At 52.6% G+C, this 14993-nt stretch overlaps 5 protein-coding genes across 5 annotated transcripts; 3 read left to right on the top strand and 2 right to left on the bottom strand.

Moving 5' to 3' along the window:
* Positions 1-444: 444 nt before the first annotated feature.
* Positions 445-2269, top strand: PV08_08629 (uncharacterized protein; the record flags this gene model as incomplete). Its single annotated transcript, XM_016382954.1, has 4 exons — positions 445-678; positions 851-1461; positions 1564-1981; positions 2057-2269. 4 exons carry the CDS (start codon positions 445-447, stop codon positions 2267-2269), a joined length of 1476 nt encoding a protein of 491 aa, XP_016233657.1.
* A 580-nt stretch (positions 2270-2849) lies between these two features.
* Positions 2850-4739, top strand: PV08_08630 (uncharacterized protein; the record flags this gene model as incomplete). Its single annotated transcript, XM_016382955.1, has 1 exon — positions 2850-4739. One exon carries the CDS (start codon positions 2850-2852, stop codon positions 4737-4739), a length of 1890 nt encoding a protein of 629 aa, XP_016233658.1.
* Positions 4740-4904: 165 nt separating this feature from the next.
* PV08_08631 (uncharacterized protein) lies at positions 4905-7589 on the bottom strand (the record flags this gene model as incomplete). Its single annotated transcript, XM_016382956.1, has 1 exon — positions 4905-7589. One exon carries the CDS (start codon positions 7587-7589, stop codon positions 4905-4907), a length of 2685 nt encoding a protein of 894 aa, XP_016233659.1.
* A 1900-nt stretch (positions 7590-9489) lies between these two features.
* On the top strand, positions 9490-11815 carry PV08_08632 (NADH-ubiquinone oxidoreductase 78 kDa subunit, mitochondrial; the record flags this gene model as incomplete). Its single annotated transcript, XM_016382957.1, has 3 exons — positions 9490-9695; positions 9749-11653; positions 11713-11815. 3 exons carry the CDS (start codon positions 9490-9492, stop codon positions 11813-11815), a joined length of 2214 nt encoding a protein of 737 aa, XP_016233660.1.
* Positions 11816-12326: 511 nt separating this feature from the next.
* On the bottom strand, positions 12327-13476 carry PV08_08633 (uncharacterized protein; the record flags this gene model as incomplete). The annotated part of the gene is made up of 3 exons (XM_016382958.1): positions 12327-13193; positions 13290-13372; positions 13434-13476. 3 exons carry the CDS (start codon positions 13474-13476, stop codon positions 12327-12329), a joined length of 993 nt encoding a protein of 330 aa, XP_016233661.1.
* Between the last annotated feature and the right edge of the window lie 1517 nt (positions 13477-14993).

Consider the following 14993-nt stretch of genomic DNA (forward strand, 5'->3'; position numbering starts at 1 on the left):
GTTTGCCGTGTACCTCGTAGGGACTTGGAAAAAAGCACATTCTACTGGACCAGCGAAGCAGGAATATTATTGAAAGACCGGAGTAAAAGTCGACCAACCAGCCGAGGGATGTTGTACTGTAGATCATGTACAGCTACCTCTGTTGAAGCCGGGGATACGACGGCAACATCGGAACTTCTGTCCTTGGAGAAAGAAGACATCTATAAATACCCCACGCAAGGGGAGTCGATTTTACCCCGGATGGAGTGGAGTGCTCAAGTAATCTTTGTACAGCGCCAGGCAAGAGTCCCAAGACAAGATATACCATATATGCGTCACCAACAACACTCTCATCCATGCCATCTTCTCGCGGAGCCAGGCCAGCTCATTACCCGAAGTGAATGATTCGCTTGGGTGTGGTTTACAGCCGACAGGGTCCAAGCCAGTCAGGAGTCTTACACTGCGATGTCGCTCAAGACTTATTTCGACTATCCCTACTCATACATATCCGCGGCACTCTTTCTTTTCACCATAACATGTCTTTTATTACTCAACACTCGACGTAAACGAGGCCTCAGAGACATCCCGGGCCCCTTTGCCGCTAGCATTCTCCCCCTCGACCGAATACTGACCACGTACTCTGGTCACCAATTCGCGAAGCATCTGGCATACCACGAGCAATACGGACCCATCGTCCGGGTAGGACCTAACCATGTCTCTGTTTCCGACGCTGATCAGATCTCCGTCATATATAATATTACATCCAAGTTCTACAAGGCGAGTTGAAACCTCCTACTATAGCCAACAGCTTCGCCGCCCTAGAATTTCCCCTCCGGCATTACTCAAAGGCTGACTTTTCCTGGTCGTCCAGAGCAACTTCTACACCCTCTTCCACGCCAAATCACCGGTCGGAAGCATCCCAACAGTGTTCTCCATCACTGACCCGCAAGGACACCGGGATCTCAAACGGCCCGTCGGGGCAGCATTCGCACTAAGCGCTCTCCTCGATCTTGAGACTCTTGCGGACGAATGTACCGCAATTCTCCAGCGCAAACTCGACGGATTGGAAGGCCAAAACATCGACCTGGGCACGTGGCTCCACTGGTACGCGTTCGACGTCATCATGTACATTACCTTTTCGAACTCGATAGGGTTTCTGGAGCGGGAAGAGGATGTCCAGGGCATCATCGCGGCCATTGAAGGACGCCTGTTCTATAACTCGATCGTCGGGCAGGTCCCGTACATGCACAGGCTCCTCTTGGGGAACAGTGTTGTGTCCAGGCTCGCAGATCTGGTACCCTCGCTTGCCAGGCTGAATTCGGCACGGTCCATTGTCAATTTCGCGGCGGCCCAGCTGTCTCGACGACAGACTGCGGCGGCGGAGCATGGGAAAAAGGACATTGTCGCGCGCTTCAAGAGAACCAAAGAAGGAGAACAGGTCATGACGGACAAGGAATTGTTGGGTCATGCTTCGTCAAATGTGTAAGTCTCCCACGTTCGATTCCCTTTACAGCGAATATTATGGCGAAATCGCGACTCTAGGAGCCAGGGGAATAAAACTGACGGCAGTATTCTTTTAATTAGATTCGCTGGTAGTGACACCACTGCCATCTCGTTACGGGCATTGTTCTACTACCTTTGCAAGAACACGAGAGCATACAACAACCTCGTGGACGAGATACTGGCCTTCGATGACAGGGGTGAGCTGTCAGAGTTCGTCACATACGCGGAAGCTCAACGGATGCCATATTTCCAAGCATGCATGAGAGAGGCGCTTCGTATGCATCCCGCTGTCGGACAATTGTTGGAGAGAATAGTGCCGGCCGAAGGTGCTACCGTCTCGGGCCATTTTTTACCTGGTGGGACCATCGTGGGCATGAATCCCTGGGTGGCAGCTAGAGACAAGAGTGTCTATGGTGTAGACGCTGATATTTTCCGGCCCGAAAGATGGCTTGAGGCCAGTGAAGCTACGCTGAAGCTGATGGACCGGAACTGGCTTGCGGTAGGTCATTGAACAGCATGTTCTCGGTGGGTGATCTTCCGACACGTAGATGATGCTGACATTGCGTTTCTTCAGTTCGGAGCCGGTGCGAGGACATGTCTGGGCAAGAACATCTCGTTGATGGAGATGTCCAAGCTCGTACCTCAACTCTTGCGACGATATCATGTTCAGCTTGCTGATCCGGCGGCGGAGTGGACGTTGCATGATTACTGGTTCGTGAAGCAGGAGGGTCTGAGGTGTGTGTTGACAAGGCGAACAAGGAAAGACAGGAGGAAGACGACACTATAGGTGCTGTACGTGATGATGTAGCCTATAGGCTGCATCGAAGGGAACAAAATGCAGACAGAGCACCTACTCGTACGCATAAAATACCTTTCTAGACGGCAAAGTGCCCAATATTTGATGTAGATCAAACATCAGAGTGCCGGGGACGGTCCGAGTTCAGGTCTTCTATTTCATTCAGCAACTGCGCCCTTGAATCTCTCTTGCGTGCGACTCCAAGAATAACGATTGAACTTGTTTCGTCCATCGATTGGTGCTGAAAAAGTAGAGAAGTGGTTTTGTGATGCTGGCTGACCCAAACAGCTCTCCATAAATGCCAAGCCAGGCGATTCTCCACCAGTTCACTTCACGCATCAAATCCTCATAGACTCGAAATCGGCCAGACTCTGAGAGCACAGGATGACTTCGTAATGAGGCGCACAGGAGATGAGCACGAGTCGCGAGCAGGGGATCTTATCTCGATGCCAAGATCAGGTAGGTTGATCACAGCCTTGGCCATCCTCAGCCTCACCAGCCTCATGGCCACCAACATCCCTTGCACACAACCACACTCTCGAGATCTCTACGCTTGTACGATGGACTCGCAATGAAACTAATCAACACCAAAACATTCGCTCTCGAGGATTTCTTCGCCGAAACAGCACCACCGTATGCCATTCTCTCGCATACCTGGACCTCTGAAGAGCTCACCTATCAGGATATAACGTGTGACGGTGGCCTCTCACGTAACACGAAGAAAGGCTACGCCAAATTGACGCAGACCTGCCGTCTCGCAAGTCAAGATGGCCTTGAATACGCATGGATCGATACATGCTGCATAGATAAATCGAGTTCGGCGGAATTAAGCGAGAGTATCAATTCCATGTATGCATGGTACGGAAACTCGACGACATGCTACGTGTACCTTGAGGACTTGCACCCTTGCGACATCACGTCTGGAACCGCTACAGACTATGGTCCCGGCAGAGACGTAGAGGGTGATAGCGACAGCGACAGCGACAGCGACTCTCATTCGAACATACACCATGCAGCCAACTCCCTGCAGTTCTGCCGCTGGTTCAGACGAGGCTGGACACTCCAAGAACTCCTGGCTCCGGCCCAGCTCACCTTCTACGACTCGTCATGGACGCTGATCGGCACACGCGACACTTTCAGCGGCGTCATCTCTCGAATCACAAGCATCCCCAGGAGCGTATTATCGCAGACGTTTCCCGTCTCAGAATGCTCAATCGCGATACGTATGTCGTGGGCAGCTCACCGCACCACCACACGCACGGAGGACATAGCATATTGCCTGTTGGGTCTGTTCGACGTGAACATGCCCCTGCTGTACGGCGAAGGAATGAAAGCGTTTCGTCGTCTTCAAGAAGAGATTGTCAGGCGGAGCAACGATTTCACCATTTTCGCATGGGAGAAGCCGGCATCTCTGCTTGCACTCCGGTACAGTGGTGCTACTTTCACACATGGGCCCGAGGGGCTCATCGACAGAAGCACCACCACCGGTCTAAGTATCTTCGCACCCAGACCGTCATGTTTCGCCAACACGACAATCATAGACTGGCTGTCGAAAGAAGAAGTCAGTTTCTCGGTGACCAATGCGGGTCTCCTGTTTTCCGGCACGGTCGACGTCCGAGTCCTCAATTCGGCGCATTACATCCTGCTGGTCGGTCTGCAGACGACTTCGTGGAGATCCCGCCTCGCGACGGGTATCTACCTCCGCAAACAGACGCCAACCATCTACCACCGCGACCCCTCGGTGCCTCTGGCCCAGCTGTCGCCGTTAGAATGTGCGTCCCTCCCGACAGTTTCGATCCGCAACCTCGTCGTCTCCACGGCTCCAAAGCAAATCGACAGTCCTACGTTTCACGCCTTTCGCCAAAGCACTGTCCACGTGTCCAGGAACCCCACAAGCCCCAAGAGTCCGGGACACAGATTTCGTCTCGTAACGGCGATTCCCGAGACGCTCTGGTCGTACAATGAGCACATCTTTCTCAAACCTGAAATCTACTCGAGTGAGAACGGCCGAGAAAGTGCAATGTATCCCATGGTCCTGGGCGTGCGTGTTTTATGGTGGCCTCGCGCCATCGACAGCATCAAGATCAATGAAAGCGATGATGACGAAATTGACGCGGAAGACCACGAAGATGACAGAGATTCTATCTCGCTCTGCATATTGTGCGACTACCGCACGACACCACCTCGATGCAAGATCTTTCTGTACGGAGCACAGGGCGCGTTGGGCCCGATGCTGTTCGACGGACGACATAAATCCGACTCCGTCGACTGGGCCGATGTGGAGCTCCAGGTGCCCTCGATACACGATCTCAGCGATGAAGTGGATATCCCGCTTGACAACGACCAGTTTACGACTGTCTCAGCTTCCTTGCCGCCCGATCGTGTCACGATTTCCGGGGAAGAAGTACACGTGTATAGTTTGCGACTGGAGGCCAAAAGCAGACACGAAAAGTCAGTATGAGAGACTAATACCGTGGGTATAACTTGCTCCTAAACTATGAAGACAGCTACAATCGACTGAATAGTCAAGACCGTATCCACTGAAACGTCAACATCAGGAAGAATATCACCACCACCGCCGCCGACGACAACAACGACACCACCACCACCACCACCACCACCACTATCACGAAGAATGGCGAGATTTTGTAGGATTACACTTGTCGCAGTTACATTCAGTGGCCACACACCCAATCCGGAACTCTCCGCTGGCAAGATTGAATCTCTTTTGCACGTCGAATGCTTCGCCGTCCATCATACCGTGGATATAGCATTCGCCAATAAACGAGTACTCGACCTCCTCTCGCCGAGGCTCGGACGATTCACTTCCATGGGCGCCTTCTGGACTTGTCAAACTGGCCGAGGTATTTTGCATGTTGGGCTTGACACCAGCGGCCCGGGGGTAGCCTCTCGTCCGCCCTCCACGCTTGAAGATTTTGGGCAGCGGCGGATGCAGAGTCCGTGTCTTGCGTCGCAGGACAACCGGCACACTGCAGCCTTCGAGTATACACACGATGTCGCCAGCTTCGGAATCTGGAGGTGCGAGTCCCAAGAATCCAAGAGATTCTTGATCCAGCCCTTTAGTCTTGATGAGCGACCGATCCCAGATCACAGCGCGCAGACGATGCAAGAACGGAACGATGGGGGTCGCGACGTTGCCAGAAATGTCTCTCAGCAAAGCACCCGTGTCTAGGTTGCCGTCCTTTGGTCTTCGAGTGAAGATCCACCGTGTCGCGAAGCGCCAGTGGCCTTCTGGAGGCTTCGGGCTGTCTGACGAGGCTCGGTTGGCCACCAGGGTCCGCCAGAAAGCCTCTGGTGGAGCACTCATCTCAGGGAACGGTCGCCTCGCATCCTTCCAGTCCACCATCTCAAGCCACTTGGATGGGATCACGGCGTTGTGCGCGGGCGACCCATGTTTGTCAATGGTATCGAGCACAAACCCATGCGCTTTCAGTATCCTCCCGTCAATGAGCTTGCTAGGCCCAGCAGACGGGAGATATTCGACGGGGACGGGTACAATTCCAGAGGCACTGTACGGCTTCATTCCGTTCAATTGAGTGCCTACAAGTGGATCCGCGGCGATTCTGCTGTAGCTGTACCCGTTGTCCGTGGGGTTCCAGGAAAAGGCTCTTTTGTCGAGGGAAGAAATCCACGAGGGCATCGTGACCGTGTCGTGCTCATGGATCGGCGAGAAGCTGCTTTGATCACCGCTTAAGTTCGGCACCCATGGTTTGCAAATCATGTCGATCGACTTTGTCCTCGACACGATAAAGTTCATCACCTCGACGCAAAGGCTGAAGAGACTTCGCTCGTAGTTGACGACGAAATTCCTTGGAGGGATTCGAAATCCTCTTTCGGCATCCTTCCTGGCTGCGGCTCGTGAAGGCTCGCGCGAACGCGACCGGGTTTTACGATGCGGCTCCACTCCTAGGAGCTTTGCGTTTGGGGGAGTCCGACTCCTGGGCCTCCCACGAGAGTGTTCAGCACGTACGTTATCCCAGTTGGGCTCCATGTCTGTTGTAGGGGGTATGTTGAAAGTTGGAACAGCATGAGATTGATTGATGCGCTCTGGAGAATGATGTATATGCCCGTCAGAGCTGACAGGGGTTTTGAACAGTTGACCGGACTGCTTTCGTAAATGTCGTGCAACTCCCTCCGTGGGGAGTTTTGGGGAGCAGACGGGAGACCGGGCACTGAGCTCTGATACGGGAATCGCATCATTTGACAAACGCATGACAGCGTAGATATAGTCATGAGGTCGTTGTGCATCAAAAGCGGCCAAGTTTGTAAGAACCGCCTCAAGCGAGAGCAGATTCTCCATGACGTGGCCGTCCTCGGACTTTCGGAACATGGATTCGATCGTGTCGACCAGGGTCTTCGCACCATACGCATCGATCTCACCCAGATGATCCGCATTGTAACTGTACGTCGCCGACTTTTGAAAGATCTTGCTCAGGTCATGTCCTTTCGTAGCAAACAACGACATGGCACTCGCAAGTTCCTCCCAGGATAGCTTGTCTCGACCGCAGTATACTTCTGCTTTCTGCGCGAAAGCCACCTCCTGGACTATCCACCGACGTTTGAACCAAGGTCTTTGCATAAGGTTCCTGAACGCATTCCACTTTGTGGCAAACTGGGCCGACTCACATAGCTCATTAAACTTCTTGAAACTCAAAATTTCTTTGACGAAATTGCAAGCTATGTGGCTATCCTCGTCTTCTTCACCGAGCCAGACACGAACCTTTGTTGCTTCGTGGTAAATGTCTGCCATTTTTTGGATCTGCCCACTCTTTTCAGTATTGTGGCGAGGACTGTTCTGTGTTATGCATATTGAATCGATCCACAGTAGTAAGGGATATTCCGAATCGATCTCTTTGCGGAACCTCTTAAGCGCACGTTCAAGGTTGGGACTGATAACAATAGTGCCTTTGGAAAGACGATCCTCGAAGATGGTGATGACCTCCGTAGGCTTCGCCTTCGCAGTCTGTAGAGCGTTATCTATGTCGTCTGCGCTCATGTGGGTGATGTTTTCCCAGGTGTAAGAAAGAGCGTCGTACTCTGGTGCTTCCTCAATGGCTTTGGCACCATCAGAGCCTGATCCAATCTCGGCATCGTTCTCCTGCTTGGCCGCCTCGATGACAGGTATCGTCAATCGGTAAGTTTGTAACTCGCCTTGAAGTGGTGAGCTCGAGCCGCGATTGCTATCCTCGGGAAATAACTTCAAAAGACGGATTTGGTCTTCTTCAAGCATGTCATATTCATATGTACCTATGACAGCATCGTTCTCGCCGACCTTAAAAATTGGAGTCATTTTTGAAGACTGATAGTATGCGCAAAGAATAGGGCTAGGACAGCTTCCTTACAGCAAGGAGGTTACTTATGGATAGAGGCCCAGTTGAAATATTTTCTTCGCCAACCTCACAATAAGGCGAACGTTGTTGCAGTCCGCCTAGCAGATGGGCATGTAGCCTCAGTTGCTGGGCTGCGCCTCCACCATGGGGGCATTGTCGTTTAGAAGGTATGCTGAAGGGAATACGCCAATCGAGCTGAAGGGCTGGGAATTGCAGGGAGCCTTTTCGTAGGCAGTGAAAGAAATCATACCAAAGGACCACCCTAGCACAAAAGTAAACGTGGGCGTCCAGGGTACTGCGGATGCTGTTTCGCGGCCGACAAGTGCAACCGACCAGGGTATCGATGATGGTGGTGTGGTGTGTCTCATGGACAGAAAAGGCACGTCAGGCTGAGGCTGAATGTAGTTGCGAGGCAATGAAGTGCATTGCCGTGGTAGAGTACCTCCTTACAGTCAGCTCTGCAGTCAAATGTCGCGATGCAGTCCATCAGAATACGGTTACCAACATATTGATCGCGAGGCAACGCCATTGTGGACGACTGTACAAAAATTCGGGTATCTTGACTGTAGTAAATCTGGTCGGAGCATGAGGAGCAGCAAGCCGACTGGCTTTCGTAGGAGTCAGCCGTGAAGACAACTGCGCAGACTCGGCTAGACAGCTAAGAGGAGCGTAGGGGCAGTGTTCGGGTCAAGGCTAGCTTCTAGTCCAAATGCAAGAGGTGGGAGTCTGCCCTGAACACAAGATTCCGGGAATTTGGAGAGACCAATTATCCCTGCGTGTCCTGTGGCAAACAGAAACGAGCAAGGCAGCATAGTTCGGGCCGGGCTGCGGAATAGCCACTTCTCTTGGTGAAGCGCGACGTTAGAAGACGAGAAAGGTAGCTCATTGCATGTCAGCTTTGACACAATTCTAACCGAACGGTACCAGGCTTGCTGAGAGAATGAGCTTCGGTCCGTACGGTCGATTGAAGACTGCCTCATCCTCGAGCGGTCGACCAAAGCGCTGTTCCACAGATCACGACTTACAGAGTGTTTCTCGCACACCAGCCTGCCAGGTGGAGCAGTGCATACGACGTACGCCCAGAGGCTCAACAGAAGCGAGGGCCTCATGGCGTTGGGCGAATGCGAGGAGGCTTAAGGAGCGGGCAACTGAACGCGATAAAAACCCATCATAACGTCAAAGTGGCGCCAAAGGGAAAAAGCAACAGCGATTCGGCAGCCAGTAATATCAACTCTGAGAGTCTCAGATGATCGGCCTAGCGAGCGTGATTGCTGCAGCTCTGATGTCCTGGTAAGGCTGAGAATGGACCTGAGTGGACAATTCAAGTAATGGCAGTGTGAGCCGCAAGACAACCCTGTCGAAAACACGGTGCAACAGAAATGACATGCTCACAACACGATGCACATCTGGCCGCCTGGCCCGTTCTTCAAGCCTTACAGCTCGTAGCTCATGTTGCTTATGGGAGCGGGCATTGGGCGAAGCTTCCTCGGGGCATGGATCAGTCGTGCTATCGGATGGCGAGCAATGTACAAATCTGTGTCGTAGACTCGGGGGGAGTAGTATGCTCCGAGCTGTCCTATCCATCACCGTAAGATCCACGAGAAGTTGTTGCGAATGAAGGTCGTGATCAAACGCACTCGCTGTAGCGGGAGACGGACAGCAACATCGTCAGTCGACACAGCCAGAAGCCACTCGTGCCAAGTCTTTCCGCGGCCAATCAGCAGCCGCAGAGATTAGTTTACGAGCCATGATCCGAATGTCTGTGAAGCTGCGCTCTTCGGTTCGAAGCTCCTCGTCGACGCCAACTCCTTCCTCAACGACAGTCCATATCTGTAGCTGAGACCAGCTTCGCACGTCAATATGCGGTCTCAGCTTCTTTGCGCCGCTGCGCGCTCCCGGAAGCTCCTGTCGTCCTCTGCAACACGATCATTTGCCTCATCAGCAAGACGACCGGCCGAAGTTGAACTCACAATAGATGGAAAGAAAGTGTCAATAGAAGCTGGGTCGGCCTTGATCCAAGCTTGTGAAAAGGCCGGTGTTACGATCCCCAGATTCTGCTATCACGAGTATGATTCAATTGATTACCGAGCTGTCCCTCCATGTTGACTTTTGGTTGCAGAAAACTCCTCATTGCCGGTAATTGTCGTATGTGCCTTGTCGAAGTTGAACGAGTTCCCAAACCGGTGGCATCCTGCGCGTGGCCCGTCCAACCCGGTATGGTTGTCAAAACAAATTCACCCATGACACACAAAGCAAGAGAAGGTATCATGGAATTCCTCCTCGCCAACCACCCTCTAGATTGCCCCATCTGCGACCAAGGTGGCCAGTGTGATTTACAGGATCAATCAATGAGATATGGTGCAGACAGAGGTCGCTTCCACGAAATTACTGGCAAGCGTGCGGTGGAGGATAAAAACATCGGCCCCTTGATCAAGACTTCGATGAACAGATGTATTCACTGTACAAGATGTGTCCGATTTGCCAACGAAATTGCTGGAGCCCCGGAATTGGGATCTACAGGAAGAGGCAATGGTCTGGAGATTGGTACATACCTCGAAAGAAATCTGGATACAGAGTTGTCAGGCAACGTGGCCGACTTGTGTCCAGTTGGTGCGCTGCTGCCCAAGCCTGGCGCTTTCAGCTTCAGACCTTGGGAGCTCACCAAATTTGAATCCATTGACGTTCTGAACGCGATGGGTTCGAATATCAGAGTCGATGCAAGAGGTCTGGAGGTAAAGAGAATTCTACCCAGGCTGAACGACGACATCAACGAAGAATGGATTGATGATAAGCAGCGATTCGCCCTGGATGGATTGAAGACACAGAGATTGACAACACCACTCATCCGAAAAGACGGCCAATTTCAGCCCGCCACATGGGAACAGGCTTTGACTGAAATCGGCAATGCTTACCACAAGCTTAAGCCTGCGGAGAACGAATTTAAAGCGATTGCTGGACACCTCATGGAGGTCGAATCGCTAGTCGCTATGAAGGATCTTGCCAACAAATTGAACTCGGAGAACCTTGCTCTTGATCAACCCCGTGGAAACGAGCCAATTGCTCATGGGGTTGATGTCCGCGCAAACTACCTCTTCAACTCGAAGATCTTCGGTGTTGAAGACGCAGATTGCATGCTCATCATCGGCAGCAACCCGAGATGGGAGGCAGCTGTATTAAACGCCAGAATCCGAAAGCAGTGGATGCGCTCACCGATTGACATCGGCTTCATTGGCGAAGACTTCAAGAGTACCTTCCAGTACAACAATCTTGGCCAGGACGCCGCCGCCGTGAAGAAGGCTTTGTCGGGAGAATTTGGCAAGAAGTTGGCTTCTGCGAAGAAGCCCATGATCATCCTCGGTAGCGCCGTTGCTGAACATCCTGATGCTGCATCCATCTTCGAGACCGTGGGAGCCTTTGTTGAAAAGCACCAAGCCAACTTTAACACCTCCGAGTGGCAAGGCTACAACGTCCTCCAGCGTGCGGCGTCGAGAGCTGGTGCATACGAAGTTGGCTTCGTCACGCCATCAAAGAAAGTTGCTGATACTAAAGCTAAGATTGTCTGGCTGCTGGGTGCAGATGAGATTTCCGAGTCAGACATTCCCAAGGACGCATTTGTTGTTTACCAAGGTCACCACGGCGAGACTGGCGCTCAGCTGGCTGATGTCATTCTACCTGCAGCTGCCTATACCGAGAAATCGGGTACATATGTCAACACGGAAGGTCGGGTACAAATTACTCGCACCGCTGTCTCACTACCTGGCGCCGCCAGAACTGACTGGAAGATTATTCGTGCCGCTTCAGAATTCCTCGGGGTACCTTTACCCTACGACGACCTGGAAGTATTGAGAGACCGCATGGAGGAGATCAGCCCAACGCTCAGACGATATGATCACGTTGAACAGAGCGCTCTCTCGAGTTTGAGCAAGGTTCAACTTGTCGATGCACACAAGGGAGCCAAGGCGACCAATGAGCCATTGAAGAACCCCATCAAGGACTTTTACCAGACCGATGTCATTTCAAGAAGGTAAAATCAGCCCTATCCTTTGACGTAGTAATGTCTTTGCTAACATGAGATGCTTGCAGTTCGCCTACCATGGCCCGTTGCTCTGCAGCCAAGGAGAGCGGCGACCCTAACACAAACTACCTTGCACCCGGCGAGCCCGAGGCTCGAGTTTCCTACGGATGAGTGTGAAGCAGTCCAAAGACACCGAGAGCCTTGAAGTATGTTGATCTGACGACGGCTAACCGGCCTCTTGAGAGTGGTTGCCCAAGTCGGAGGGCTGTGGAGAGCGATGGAGAGGGACAAGGTAGCTCTTTCAGGTTCAAACGGTGAACGCGAGCTTTATGAATTGCTCGACGTCCCATGTGTATAGCGATTCGGGAAAGATTTCAGGCGTCTAAGAAGTCATTGACAGTTCCATAGTGGTGGGAATGATCCGCCATGAGTCCAAACAAAAAATGTACAGTCAGCCAATATGGCCAATATGCAAGTACTTCAACTCAAGAAAGCTGTCGATCTGCTGGTAGATCTATGTTGTGGAAGAGGTTACTCTGGTGACACTCTTGGGGCACGGTAAAGTAATCTGCCAGATGTTTCTTTGATCTTACACTACCACCTCTACATCTAGAGGCTAACCCCCCAAACTCGGCTATAGATTTATATATATATATGTATATAGGTATACTCGGCATAAAATCTAAAGCTTACTCTGAGGCTGATATGCCTTTTGAATCCTCTCAGCGGCGTCGATGGCCTCCTTTTCGATTCTCCTCAGAAGCTGCTCGCAAGTGGGGATATCGTGGATCAGACCGATGACCTGGCCGGCGGTCCAGACTCCAAAGTCCTTGTCTCCATTGATGAAGACCTCACGGCCTCTCTTTCCCGACACGTAGGGTGCGACCTCTTCGAATTTCCCTGTGGGGCTAGTCTTTTCGATCCTCACGGCCTCGGAGGCGACCTTGTTCTTGAAGAGTCTGGAGGTGTTGGTCCACCGGCGCAGCACGAGCTCCGTGTCGTGTTCCGAGGCATCGACGATGGCCTGCTTGATGTTGTTGTGAATCGGGGATTCGACAGTGCACATGAACCGTGTGCCCATGTTGATGCCCTCGGCGCCGAGCGCGAGAGCGGCAGCCAGACCCTGGCCGTCCGCGAAGCCGCCGGACGCGATGAAGGGGACCTTGAGAGATTGCCGGGCCCTGGAGAGGAGGATGAAGTTGGTGATGTCCGACTCGCCAACGTGACCGGCGCACTCGAAGCCGTCAATGGACAGGAAGTCAACGCCGAGCTTGATGGCAGACTGCGCGTGGCGGATCGTTGTGCACTTGTGTAGGATGATGATACCGGCTGACTTGAGCAGTTTGATGACGGGGCCCGGCGAGTTCCCTGCTGTTTCGACAACCTTGATGCCCTCGTCTATGCAGACCTGTGCGTATTCGCCATAGGGAGGCGCGTTCATGGTAGGGAGCAGCGTGATGTTGACCCCGAATGGGTTCTTGGTCATGGCTCTGCATCGGCGGATCTCTTTGCGAAGGTCTTCGGGTGTGGGTTGGGTCAGGGCAGTGAGCTACAGTCAAGCAATAGCCAGTCGGTCAGTCTGAGGAGTCAAGATTCTTGCCATTACAGGCGTCCATGGGCCTTGTAGGAGGCAGGTGATGCTTACAATTCCTAGTCCGCCAGCGTTGGACACGGCCGCAGCCATCTCGGCGTATCCGACCCACTGCATGCCACCTTGCACCACGGGCACTGTAGGAACATGTTAGAAAGAGTGGGCGCGACAAGATCCAGGACACTCGTCATATCATACCTTTGATGCCGAGGCGGCGGGTGAGTTCAGTGTTAAAGGGCATGGCTGATCTTGACTTTGGCTGCGCAGTCTGTATGTTCGGTCGGTCTTGTAGTCCTTGTATTGAGTGAGAAAGGATGACCGCGGCTGTGACCAGTGGAACAAGAGAGAATCACAGAAGATATTATGTATGCTCGGCTTCTAGACACACAAAACAACCAAAGTCAAGCGAAGGAAGGAAATAGTCCAGGTGAGATGCATTGACCCGAGGTGTTTCTGCCCACCACGAGCGCAGAGTCGGTTCGTCCATTGCCAGGAATGAACCGAGGTCCAGCGCAGCAATTAATTGGGCAGTAACTCGGTGATGGCGTTTCCCCTTCCAGTCTCCCCAGAATCCGCTTACTCCAAGGGTTCTCGTCACATTCGATTTGTTGATTAGTTATAAAAGCATCACACAGCACCTACGGCGTGCCTAGGTAGCAAACCCTCCACTGTGGTGGCGCTGAGAATCGCGTCGGAGCCGCTTCTACTCCAAATTACAAGACAACATCTGCAGGTGTCCTCCTTCCGATTCTTGCGCGACGACTTAATCAGGTCAGTGGCATCTTGCGGCCGTATGGCTCGCGCAGCCCTCCTATTGGGATTAGCGGAATCTGCTTTGCCCCGGCTTCTCGAGGCTTTGGCCTTCGACGATGCCCATACCATATCGGAGCTCCCTCCATCGAGCTTCGTATGCAGCCGCCTAAGCATTGACACCATCTCCTCTCCGTTCGCCCTTGGTGGCACCGAACGCGACTCTCCAGCCTCTAAAGTGAAAGTGGTCTGAGTTCGACGATGCTCAACTATGGCTTGCGAGCATGTCTAGTCATGACGTTGACTTAGAGAAGCATCTCTTGCTGTGCATTTCCCCTTCCATTCCCAGAGGGTCGTTTTGCGCGTCCTGCCAAAATCGAATGTTGCTCCGGATCGATCTCTTCCAGGATCTCAATGTCACGATATCTCTCTTCTCATGCTTGGCCACGAGGGCGTCCATGCGTTCACATGAGTTTCTGAGACAGGTGGTTTTTCCAGGGGTACGAGCAGTGTCTTCTATATGTATCTTCTGCTTCACCTCTTGGCCACTGCGTGTTTTCTACATGATCTAGTTCAACCCCACCGACAGGTCGAATGGAGTCTGAGGCGCTCAACACGTCTACATCATCCCCAACACTCCTAATCTTGCCCGACAGACATTCAACCTCGACATGGCTGTCACCCTAGACCACGTGAATCCTCTCGAGTGTGACTCGGTACCAGAAGCATGTCCATTCGAAACTTCGATTTACGGCTACTATCCCATACTCGCCCAGCAATGCTTTCTTCGCCGCACCCTTCGGCATTTGCTTCGTCATCAACGTTGCCTTTGGCTGGCGGTATCGCACCTGGAGCTACATGCTTGCAATATGGGCCTGGCGTGTCTGTCCTCGCGCATTGGCTACATAGGATGTCCGTTCAGCATGATCGGATTCTAGATACAGATCCGCCTGACTTCCTCGGCCTGCACTAGATGTAGTGGCACCTCCCTGTTGACTTGTGGCTTCG

This window comes from Exophiala spinifera, assembly GCF_000836115.1.
Source record: "Exophiala spinifera strain CBS 89968 unplaced genomic scaffold supercont1.6, whole genome shotgun sequence".
NCBI lineage: Eukaryota > Fungi > Ascomycota > Eurotiomycetes > Chaetothyriales > Herpotrichiellaceae > Exophiala > Exophiala spinifera.